The 12,293-nt window shown below is 38.5% G+C and overlaps 2 protein-coding genes across 2 annotated transcripts; both read left to right on the top strand.

Annotated features, from left to right (window-relative positions):
• Nucleotides 1-1,139: 1,139 nt before the first annotated feature.
• LOC307038942 (odorant receptor 131-2-like) lies at nucleotides 1,140-3,750 on the top strand (the record flags this gene model as incomplete). Its single annotated transcript, XM_079680614.1, has 2 exons — nucleotides 1,140-1,298; nucleotides 2,956-3,750. The coding sequence occupies 2 exons, from the start codon at nucleotides 1,140-1,142 to the stop codon at nucleotides 3,748-3,750; spliced, it is 954 nt and encodes a 317-aa protein (XP_079536740.1).
• A 3,170-nt stretch (nucleotides 3,751-6,920) lies between these two features.
• On the top strand, nucleotides 6,921-9,479 carry LOC307038941 (odorant receptor 131-2-like; the record flags this gene model as incomplete). Its single annotated transcript, XM_079680613.1, has 2 exons — nucleotides 6,921-7,043; nucleotides 8,715-9,479. Exon 2 carries the CDS (start codon nucleotides 8,724-8,726, stop codon nucleotides 9,477-9,479), a length of 756 nt encoding a protein of 251 aa, XP_079536739.1. The 5' UTR covers nucleotides 6,921-7,043; nucleotides 8,715-8,723.
• Nucleotides 9,480-12,293: the final 2,814 nt, after the last annotated feature.

The raw sequence follows: 12,293 nt of genomic DNA, 5'->3' as shown, positions 1-12,293 counted from the left end.
CATGCAAAGACAGTGTTCAATTGAGCGAAATGAGGAAGGGCTAAAATGCATGATCTGTTTGGTATTTGAAAAATAAAAAGTATAAATAAGCCTTATATAGGTATGGTCCTACACTATATTATTCAAATATAGCATGATAGGTCCACTTTAAGTAAAAGTTGAATCAGTACTTTTTCCATACAACTAGAGTTAAGCTTCACTGATGTAAGAGGGTGTTCTCCTCTGACTGGCAGCTCGTGGTCCAATAATCTGTCTATGACCCTCTTGCTTTATATAAAACCATGAAACAGATCTCAGGCTCCTTCACTTCTGATCGAGGTGGAGTCACAAGCTGAGGTAAGGAGGTCATTAATGCTCTCACACGGTTCATATATTATTATTGTGTTGTTTATTGAACTGCAATCCTTTTGAACTGTGTTAACATATTATAGTCCGGCTCTGGGCTTCTTCTGCAAAAAATACAATTGAAAGGAAACTGTTAATGTGCTTTTTAAAAGAAAATGATAGCTCATCTAAAAAACTAAATGCTATATTGTTTGTAATCCATATATTTATAACTCTTTATTCATTTATGTTGCATTTAGTAAAACCTTTAACTTTCTCCTAAATGATCGGATGCTTAATGTAAAAGTGTGGCAGTCTCATTTTGAAACAGGTTATCGACTATACTTCATATGTGACCTAGTATTGATATGAAATATGTCATTTGTGAAATATTTAAGACCCGTGCAAATGTGTTTCCTATGAAAAAGAATAAAGGATCTGTTGATTGATTGTAGATTCACTTTATTCTCTGTGCATAACCAAGTAGTTGCTGTTGGTAAAAAAAAAAAAAAGGTAGGCCCAAGAAAGCATTGAACTTCACATTTGCATAAACATAAGAAAAACATGTTCTATCTTCAGTCAAGTCTGCTCAAATGTAACAAAAGCTCTCCTTAATAATGTGATGATTATGATTATTAGTTGAAGTTATAGATTAAATTAAATACCATTAAATGTTTGAATTGACTGTCATCTTGTATGCCTTTGTTATTACATTTCTCCCACTATGCAAAGTCATTTTCATTTTCTACAAATGCCCTACTTATGAATCCCCTGTGTTAGTTTGAATTGTTCACTTTTGGCACAGGATCCTCAAAATGAATTCCTCGTCTCTTGGCTTTCTTAATGTGTCGATTGTTGGGAGAAGTCGAGACTCCTTCAGTACGGCTGTGGCTAAAAATGTGATTGTCGTGGCACTGGGCCTAATCATCAACTACATCAACGGTACTCTGATACACACCTTCAGGAAACACCAGGTACGAGTTATCTACATTTTCAAAGATTTAAGGCTTTTATCGTCATGTGTTCATACAGTGTAGAAATATCAGTTACAATCTTAGCTCCTCCAACAGCGCAACACAATGAAACTGATAGAAACAGTTCAAATAGTGCAAGGAAATAAATTAGAATAGAAATAGTGCAAGGAAAGTAATATTTATTATTATGTTTTCTATCATATTGATTATTATTCTAACCTCTGTTTGCTTGTTTTTATAAATATTTATACACTCAATACAATACACTCGCTGCTATATCATTGCAATATTTTTATTGTTAATAATATGCTATGATAACGTGCAATTATCTGCCACTACGTTTTATTTTACTAAAATACTGGTGATATTTACATTAATGATGTTTCCTGTAGTTATTTAAATGCTCTTTTTACTGCACTGTTAGTGTACATTTGTACTATTATGCTGCTGTGTTTATTGTATTGTTGTTACTCTGGCACAACAATTTCCTTCGGGATAAATAAAGTCCTATCTTATCTTATACTGAATTCATTATACACTAAACCAGTGCTTCTCAAACTTTTTTCAGTAGTGTTCCCCCTTTGAAGCATTTTCTCAGCCAAGTACCCCCTGACCGACCCCGAACATTTTTGATCGAAAAAGCCTATATAAATAATTACAATATAGTGATGTTCCCTTAGTGTGTGATTTATGAACTCCTTCGTGCATGCATTACAACAAACTAAGGATATTTTCATCTTCATGCATGAAAAAAAATAGCATAACATTTTTATAAAACAGATTTTTCCAAGGAGTTTTTCAATTTAAGTAATATGTTTAACAAACCAATGAGCAAAATGATATATTGTGAAAAACTATAAAATACAATACACACATTTGACATGTTTATATGAGGACCCCCTTGGTGGTTCTAGGAATATTTTATATAAAATTGTGTTTTCTATTTAACTTATTGTACTAAGATAATTTTTTTAATCATGCATGATATTTTTTTAATTAACCTTTTTTGTTGAAATCTCACGTACCCCCTGCAGTACCCCAACGTACCCCCAGGGGTCCGCGTACCCCCATTTCAGAATCAAGCTTTCTTGCTGTATTATAATGTGTTTTGTATCATATTCATGATTACTGTCACCTCTGTTGGCTTTAAACACAAATAATACGTGTCATTTGGCTCTAATCCTCTCCTGTACACAACAACATTAAAATCATCATAAAATATTTTAATTAATGTTTTTGAAATGTTTTAAATTCAATACATTGAAATAAAAAATGTTAAATTATTCAAATTAAAATGTAAGTATATGTACATTTGTCGGTTTCATTATTTATCCTTTTTTTTAAAAGATTGCCTTCATTGTATATACTGTACGACAACCAGACTATTCATCTTCAACAATTTCCACACAGACTTTCTAATGAGATGTTAGTGTTTCTAACAAAAGGTATTCATACCGTCATTTCTTATGTCTTTCTTATTACATTTTTCTCACTATTGCAAATACATTTTGACCAAAACTACAAATGCACTTACTTCTGAAACCTGTGTTAGTTTGAATTGTTCACTTTCATTATAGGTGAATTAAAGTAACAGTATTTCATCTACCTTCATCACTGCACGACAGAAACAAGTCCGCTTAAATCTCTTTTCCCGCAGATATTCTACATCAACCCCCGCTACATCCTCTTCATCCACCTGGTGGTGAACGACATGATCCAGCTGACCTCCACCATCAGCCTCTTCGTCTTCAGCTACGTCTTCTACAAAATCAATGTGTCTTTATGCTGCTTCATCATCCTCTGCTCTGTCTTCACCACACTCAACACCCCGATAAATCTGGCTGTGATGGCGGTGGAGTGCTTCATCGCTATCTGTTTACCTCTGAGGCACGCTGAGCTATGCACAATTCAAAGGATTTACATTCTGATTGGTTGGATGTGGACTTTGAGTGCAGTCGTAACGATGCCAGATGTGTTTATTATTCTGGCTACAGAGCCCATAGAGCTGTTTTACTCCACCATTGTCTGTAGTAAGGACAACCTGTTCCGACACCCTGTGATCCTTGAAAAGCGGGATGTCTCCTACATAATATACCTGATCTTTGTCTGGCTCACTCTCCTTTTCACTTACTTTAAGATCTTTCTAGCTGCTGAATCGGCTAAATCGGGTAACGGAGATGCAAAGAAAGCCAGAAATACAATCCTGCTCCATGGCTTTCAGCTGCTGCTGTGCATGCTAACGTACGTCTCACATACGATTAACAAGGCTCTGTACAACTGGTTCCCTCAACACTTTACACATGCTCTCTTCATGAGTTATATCATCGTGCAGATCCTCCCCAGGTTTGTCAGTCCCATCGTGTACGGGCTGCGAGACACGACGTTTAGGCAGCATTTGAAAAAGTATCAGTTGTGTTCAGTTACAAAAAGCAAGCATCAAACCATGGCCTGATTATTAGAGAATCAAGGGAAGGCAAGGCAAGTTTATTTATTTACACTTTTCAACACAAGGCAATTCAAAGTGCTTTACAACAATGAAACACATTAAGAGAATGAAACACATTAGAAACATTAAAAAGCAAAGATAAGGAAACATGAATAACACAGGTACATGAATGTTCCTTCTATATCAGAGTAGCACAGGATAACAGAGGCCCGACGTAGCTGTGTATGTAGCCGGATGTCTGACTACATGGATGACGCTCATGAGACACTGTGTTGAAGTTATGATAGCTATGATCCTCAGATTGGCATGATGACAGAGCCCCTAGAGAGACAGACATATGACCGTCATGTTTATTGCTTACGCAGGCCTTAGCTAATCTGAACTAATGTCAGAATACTGCTTTGAACCAGTATTCCTCCATCTTGTTGACTGTAACGCCCACTCTATAAGCATCTGAAGGACACTGTTCTGGGAACTATTTGTCCCACGCAGCCCTGTGTGTGATGACTACTTCCATTCTTGCAAGGATAATAAATACATGCATCCTGATATTGAAGACCAAGCCGGTGACCAATGACTAAAAGTTACAGTGCAGTGTAAGATATGAATAGTTCAATTAGAAGCAGCGGCAAAAAGAAAGTTTTCCGCCAGGATTTAAAAGTAGTCAGAGTTACAGCGGACCTGCAGGTTTCTGGGAGTTTGTTCCAGATATTTGGGAGGCGTATTGCGCAGTGGATTAGTGAGTTGGTGTTCGGATCAGGTTCAAACCCCACTGCAGTCAGCATGTCGTTATGTAACCCTAACCCTAACCCTCCTGTGGGGATTGCCCACTGTATTGAGTATGTAAGTAGCTTTGGATAAAAGCGTCTAACAAATCACATGTAATGTAATATTTGGAAATACCCTAGCCAAATTCTAACATTCCTCTACCCCTAGTCTTCCCGTGAAATTATAGTTCTTTTGACACTTTTCTAACCTTTTTATATTCCTTTCATCCATTTTGAATCTCCAAACAGCACATTTTCCTCTTTTCCTGTTACCCGAACCCGCCTTTGACCTTTAAGCCACTTTTCTTTTCAATTCCCAGAATTAGGATATTTAAACCTGTTTTAAGAGTCCCCTCATGAATCTTTGGCCTTCAAACCACTTTTCAAGCTTTGTTGCTTCTGCATTTAATCAGCCTCCAGAAACAGTGAAAGTAAGCATCAAGAAATTAGGCCTTGGGATTTTTTCAGCTGAAGTTTCTTAAAAAACTAGTTAATTACCATCTTACCAAGTAAACAACTGCAAACACATAACATCATGAAGGGCAGTGTACACACACCCACCCACACACACACACACACACACACACACACACACACACACACACACACACACACACACACACACACACACACACACACACACACACACACACACACACACACACACACACACACACACACACACACACACACACACACACACACACACACACACACACACACACACACACACACACACACACACACACACACATCCACCCTCTTTATATTAAAATGATACGCATCTGATCTGCAGTGTGTATGTTCGCCCTCTATGACCATAGGTTGGTACGTATTTCTTCTCTTTCCTCCTTTATGTTGCAACAGTTTAATGTTTTTTTGGCATTTATATGATATCATGTTGTCTGTTGCATTAATATCAAATTGTATGATTGTGCTATAATATTATAATTCTTCAAAAACGTCCACGTTGTTACCTTTTTTCTGTTTTAATGCTCAACAGCAAATGAGAATATGAGTCATTTCCACAGATGTGAAACTACAGGTATGATTAATAATTGCTTTTCAGTAACACACAGGGACATTTAATGCAACATAACTAGAGTTAATCTGATATTACATTTATATTTTAAACAATATAAATGATCAGTATCAGTGCATTATTGATATATACCTAGTGACGTTTATTGAAGTTGTATTTTCTTCTGTTTTTGACGTATTGCATTATTTATGTTTTTATTTTTACATACAGTTTTATCTTTTTGAATTTAAAATATATTTAGTCTGCTAATCCCTGCAGATTACATGGGCTCTTTAGTCTCTTGCACTTTTGGCTTTAAAAAGTCTAAAGTATACTGCATGTTGCATTGTTCGTGGATCCTGAGGCTTCTTTTCTACAAAACAACTGATCTGTAGCTGTTGTGCAAAAGCCTTTAAATCTTAAATTAAGGAGTTAAACCATTTTAGATCACTTCTAAAAAAGTTGCTATGATGCAAAGACATTTCCATTAAAAAGGCCCAAAAGATATGTCATTAACATTTAACGTGTTAACCAACTTCAGTCTTGATTATAATTAATACATATTTATTGATTTTCTGAATTATTCACCCATGTCCACATTATTTTATCTATATGTTGCATGATTGAAGGAAACAGCCTTTCATTTTTAAATGTGACATTTTTTATGTTAAGCTTACTTTATTATTATTTGAGTTAAATATTTTAACCAACATCAGTCCTGAAATTAATTAGCAAATATTTATACAGATTTAAGAATTTAAAAAAGTTATGAAACATTTGACCTGCACTATTTTATTTATGATTATACTGCATGATTTGGAACGTGACCTTTTCTTCCGCACAACAGCATTGAATGAGAGCAAATCTGATTGTTGGATTTGAGCCCTTATTCAACACTAATTTAGTTGCACTTGTTTTACACCATTGTTATTATTTAATGTCTTCATTATACCGTATGTTGCATTGTTGGAGGTGTCAAATTTAAATCTTTAATGTGAGCAAATATAATATATGTTTTTTTATAATTGAACAATTTAAAGCTTTGTAATGATATATTAATTTCTGGTAAAAGCGCTTTGAACTGCTGATAAATAACATGCGTTACTTATATTATATGTTTTTTGATAGCCATACTTTGAAGATCACTATATTGTCAATTAAACATTTGATAACAATTGGGAAAATATGCAGACCCAACATTTCATAAACTTCTTTTTGGCCAAATGTTTTGCTGTTTTTGTAGTTGTTTTGCAGTTCTTAGTTAATTGCCTATTTTGTTGTTTTATTTCCATTTGTAGAACTTTTTGTCCATTATGTTTGCATCATTTTGACATTGTTTTGTATCTCTTCTTGTTGTTTTCTCAGCTTGTCTCCTGATGAGTAATTTCACCACCGTCGTGTACCGGGACAGTTTGAACGTGGCGATAATCAAGAATGTTGTCACCGTGGTTCTCTGCATCTTCATCAACTTCATCAATGGCACGCTGGTGCATACCTTCAGGAAACACCAGGTACATCCACTTAACACTTGTGAATGGATGTTTAAAATGCGTTGTTTGGAGCTTTTGTAATTAGAAAAATAGCAATGTTGCTATGTCTTTATAAGGAGCTTTATTATAACAATATAGCAACTTCAGCAGAGGTGGGAGAAGTACTCAGATCTTGTTCTTGAGTAAAAGTAGAAGTACTCAGATCTTGTACTTGAGTAAAAGTAGAAGTAGGTCTTGTACTTGAGTAAAAGTAGAAGAACTCAGATCTTGTACTTGAATAAAAGTAGAAGTAGGCCTACTCAGGTCTTGTACTTGAGTACAAGATGCAGCTAGTTTGAATGACTCGGCTTGGGGTGGCTTGTGAATTCACTCCAGGTGGAACTAAATTCTGATTTAACACTTGATTATATAGTATATTTAATCACGACAGGCCGTGGTATATGCTCATTATATCACAGCTAAGGGGCGTGGTTCGGCCCGACGCGAAGCGAAGGTCCGAACAACCCCACTTAGCTGTGATATAATGAGCATATATCACGGCCTGAAGCAAGCTATTGCTTTTATAAAACGATTACCAAGTGTGGCAATATGAAAGAAGAATACACAATCTAATTTAAATAGTTTTTATTGGTAAATAATGATGTTCAAAATAAAATAGTCCCTCCGTTGCCTTCTGCACGAAACATAGTGCGAGGTGGTTGCTATGCAACAACACTAAAAGCTAGCGAACATAATAGACAGAGAGCGTTGATCCATTGTTTGGCTCTTTATTTACATTAATGTGTATGTTGCTGTTTATTGTGCACCCACTGAAAAACTGTCCAGCATCAGTAGCATGGCTTACATGGTCACTTGTATAGGTTGAGGTTGTACAGGCTGTTGCTTGGCGTGGCGAGAATATTGCTCCACTTTCTCCGGTCCCCGAGATTCGGCTTTAGAGAGCTTTCGCACCTGTGGCCACCAACGGTCATCATTTCTCTGCTTTGTTTCAAGACCCGCATCAGAAAGCTTTTGAATGGTGCTACTTTTCCAGTTGGTCTACCTGCTCCTCACGTAGCTCTGCATGTCGTCGTTTAGGTGCATTTTTTCTGGAGATAGGCACTCCTCAATCCACTCCCTCATAGTAAGACCCCCCCGGAGGTCGAAGTTAATTTTAAATGTTTCCATCTTATGCTTTGTAAGTTTGTTTCTTAACGGAAGAAATGTAAATATATTAATAAAACGGACAAGTCAAATCAAGCAATCTGATTGGTCGATAGCGTTTTTGTGGACCTCTTTGATTACAGATTTGAAAACATCACTGCTTGCTTTAAAAGTAGCAAAATTCATAATGTCAAATCTTGGAATGTATCTAGATATCCCTGCCCTAATGCCAAAGGAACTGCACACTGAACATATTTTGCCGTTTGATGTCTATGTCTGGACCGCTGCGTAAAAAGGAGGGCTTCTGCCCCGTTACTTCTCCGCTGCTTTCTTGTTCCAGTTTGAAAAGCAAATTGCAAGCAGTTTGCTTTTCAGCCCAACTGTATACTGTTTTTCTGAGACGTGGAGGGACACTGATTTGTTGTGAAAAGTAACTTACAATTCTACCCGTGGTATACACTCAGTATATCACGGCTAAGAACCAATCAGATTGCTTGATTTGACTTGTCCGTTTGATAAATTATAGATAATTTTTCTCTTCTCCTGCAGGTTTTCAACATGAACCCTCGCTACATCCTGTACATCCACCTGGTTCTGAACGACATGATCCTGCTCACCATCTTCACTCTGATCATGGTCCTGAGTTACATCGTCTACACGCTCAACATCTCCTTCTGCATGTTCCTGCTTAGCATTGGCCTATTATCCACCGCCAACAACCCGTTCACGCTGGCTGTGATGGCGGTGGAGTGTTACATCGCCGTGTGCTTCCCTCTCAGACACTCCCTCATCTGCACGGTGCGAAAAACATACGCCGTTATCGGCCTCATGTGGCTGATCGGACTCCTCACCGTTCTTCCGGATATTTTCTACGCTTTGGCCACAGAGTCCCTGGACTTCTTTCGCTCCAGGATGTTTTGTCTCAGTGCAAATGTCTTCAGAAACCCCATTCTTAAAGAGAGGCGAGACGTGTCCAACATCGTGTGTCTGGTGATAATTTGGCTCACTCTTTTTTACACGTACTTCCGGATAATCTGCGCAGCGAAGGCGGCAGAAAGTAAAAAGGCGAGAAACACGGTTCTTTTGCACGGATTCCAGCTGCTTCTCTGCATGCTATCATACATTTTCCATATAGCTGTAGAGGGCCTCACTTTTGTTTTCCCCAGAGGAGAGGTGAACATTCGCTTCATCTTTACAATACTCATCCATGTTCTGCCTCGACTCATCAGTCCGCTGGTTTACGGGTTGAGAGACACGATGTTCAGGAAGTATCTGAGGAGATATTTAGTTTGTTCCATACACAAACAACCATGAATCAATTAGTTTTGTTTTATGTATGTTTATGTATGTTTTGTGTGTGTGACAACCCCGGAGGCCTGTACTACGAAGCCAGTTCAACATAACCTGGATATGTTTGAGTTACCCGGCTTACCTAATCCAAAACAAAGCGCTCTCGCTAAGCAGTCCTACGACGCTGGTTATCAACTCGGTAACTCAAGCCAGGGTTTCTCGCTCCGGCTGAGTGCGCGTTCACATGAAAGGGGTGGGGTTAGCAACATTTGACCAATCACAAACATGGAGAAGCATACTGACAGCGCAGCGTCATACTTCCTGAATGAAAAGTCAACTATAATATTCAACAAATATGAAGACGTTACATTTTAAGCATCCATGACTTCAACACTTTATCCAGGATAAAAGCCACATAGTTGTACCTGCAAGGTGAATACAGCTGGTAAAAGATAAAGTGCTTGAATGCGTACAAATTTACAATTTTTAAGCAAAATCATTGAAAAGGTTGTCTACCTTCAACTTAACAGTTTTTTGACCTCTAATAACATTTTAGACACCTTCCAATCTGGTTTTGGGTCTCGTCATAGCACAGAGACTGTCACAATTATTATGTTAAATCACGTTTTTAGTCTTGTATGTCTAGGTTTGGGTTTATTTTACTGTTCTGTTCTCCCTGTTTCATGTTTTCCTCCTTGTATCTTGTCTGGTCCTTCTCCCTGTGTTTTCCTCCCTGTCGTTAGTTTCCCTGGTGTGTCTGATTGTCTAAATGTGTTCACCTGTTGCCCTTGTGTTTCTGCCTCCCCTGCCCGGCTGTTTCTCCTCTCGTGATTACCCCTCCCTGTATTTAGTCTTGTCTCTTCCTGTGTTCCCCTGTTGGTTCATTGTTTGTTTTTCCTGTCTCCCTTCATGTTGGTCACGATCGTCTTTTGGGTATGTTATGTTCCTCGTGTGACCTATGGATTATCCTTGCCATGTTTTTTGTTGATCGGCTTTTTAAGAATAAAGCTTGCTTTTGTTTATAGAGCTTTATCTTTTTGTAGTCTGCATTTTGGATCCTACCTCTTTCCGCGATCAAAACAGTGATCGTAACAGAGACGGTTTTATTAAAGATTTTAAATGACATTCATTGTAATACTGACTGTGGGAAATCCACAGTTTTAGTTCTATTGGACCTCAGTGCGGCGCTTGACACTGCAGATCACACTATTTTAATAGAAAGACTAGAGAAATGGGTGGGTCTGTCTGGCACTGTCCTAAAATGGTTTAAATCCTATGTTGAAAACCGAGAGTATTTTGTTTCAATTGGTAGCTGTAAATCGGACAGAACCAAAATGACATGTGGAGTTCCCCAGGGGTCTATCCTCGGGCCCCTTCTATTCAATTTGTACATGCTGCCACTTGCTCTAATAATTAGAAATAACAACATTTCATATCATAATTACGCGGATGACACCCAAATCTACATTTCACTTTCCATAGATGAATACGGTCCTAGTGATTTATTGATCACATGTCTAAAACAAATACATGACTGGATGTGCCGTAATTTCTTACAGCTGAACACAAAAAAACTGAAGTAATTGTTTTTGGAACCAAAGAAGAGAGAATTAAAGTCTCTGCACACCTGGAATCACTATTACTCAAACCGAAAAGTCAAGCAAGAAACTTAGGTATAATGTTAGACTCTGACGTAAATTTTAACAGCCACATCAGGGCAATCAACGGATCAGCCTACTACCATCCAAAAAATATCTCGCGTATTAAGGACCTTATGTCCAAGAAAGACCTTGAAAAACGTGTCCATGCATTTGTCTTTAGCAAGCTTGACTACTGCAACAGCATCTTCACAGGCCTCACAAAAAAAATCACTCCGTAAACTCCAACTAATTCAAAATGCTGCTGCCAGAATCTTAACCCGGACAAAGAAAACAGATCACATCACTCCAGTGCAGAGATCGTTGCATTGGTTTCCAGTAAGTGAGAGAATAGATTTTAAGATTTTATTGCACACATATAAAGCACTAAACGGGCTAGGACCCAAGTATATCAAGGACCTCCTTCAGCGGTACGAACCCAGCTGACCCCTTAGGTCTTCAGGCGCAGGCTAGCTCACTGTACCATTTGTGAGATGAAAGCGTGCATCTATGCCAGGCATCCTCAAAGTCCGGACTCCGGTCCGGATCCGGACCGAACCACAACTGTCTCTGGACTCTGAGCAAATTACACTTTTCATATGTGTTATCTGCGAGACATCGCCACAACGCAACGAGTCAAAAAATGTCCGCTATGTCCAACAACAAACAGCGCTCTGCATGTCCGACTGTTCCACTGTCTGTGTGTGTCTGTCAACGCATTGGTCCAATCACATTCAGCGTGAGCGTTTTTTCCCCCCACCAACAGTCTGCGAATCAGAGGAACGGTAGGGCGGGTCTTCGCGGAATGCGGGTGGGAAAAATGCGTGTGTTTAAACAAAAAAGCCAGAGCGAGAGTTAACAGCTCATCTAGTTGCATCTGTACTGTAGCTAGTAGCCTAGTTTCACCTACTGGGGTGGCATGGGGGGGCAACTTCTACCCTCAAAATAGGCCTTGCCACCCCAGCTGCCACCCCAGTTGGCAGCTTTGTTTTGAAAAGAAAAGTTGTGGCTCATCGGACATTTATGAAAGAAAGTCTCTAATGTCCGAGTGCAAGTGAATGCAGCACTAGACGTACATCTTGTAACCACTCCCCCGGCCCTGGCGCGAGCGTGGAAATATGATAGGCGGCGATTTCACTTGAACGGTACGGCGCAAAACGAGAAGCATTCGGACCAAAGTAATGAAGGAATGAGGTGCGGT

This window comes from Notothenia rossii, assembly GCF_949606895.1.
Source record: "Notothenia rossii genome assembly, chromosome: 5".
Taxonomy (NCBI): Eukaryota; Metazoa; Chordata; class Actinopteri; order Perciformes; family Nototheniidae; genus Notothenia; species Notothenia rossii.
The sequence above is the reverse complement of the archived record's forward strand: the minus strand, read 5'-3'. Positions and strand labels throughout refer to the sequence as shown.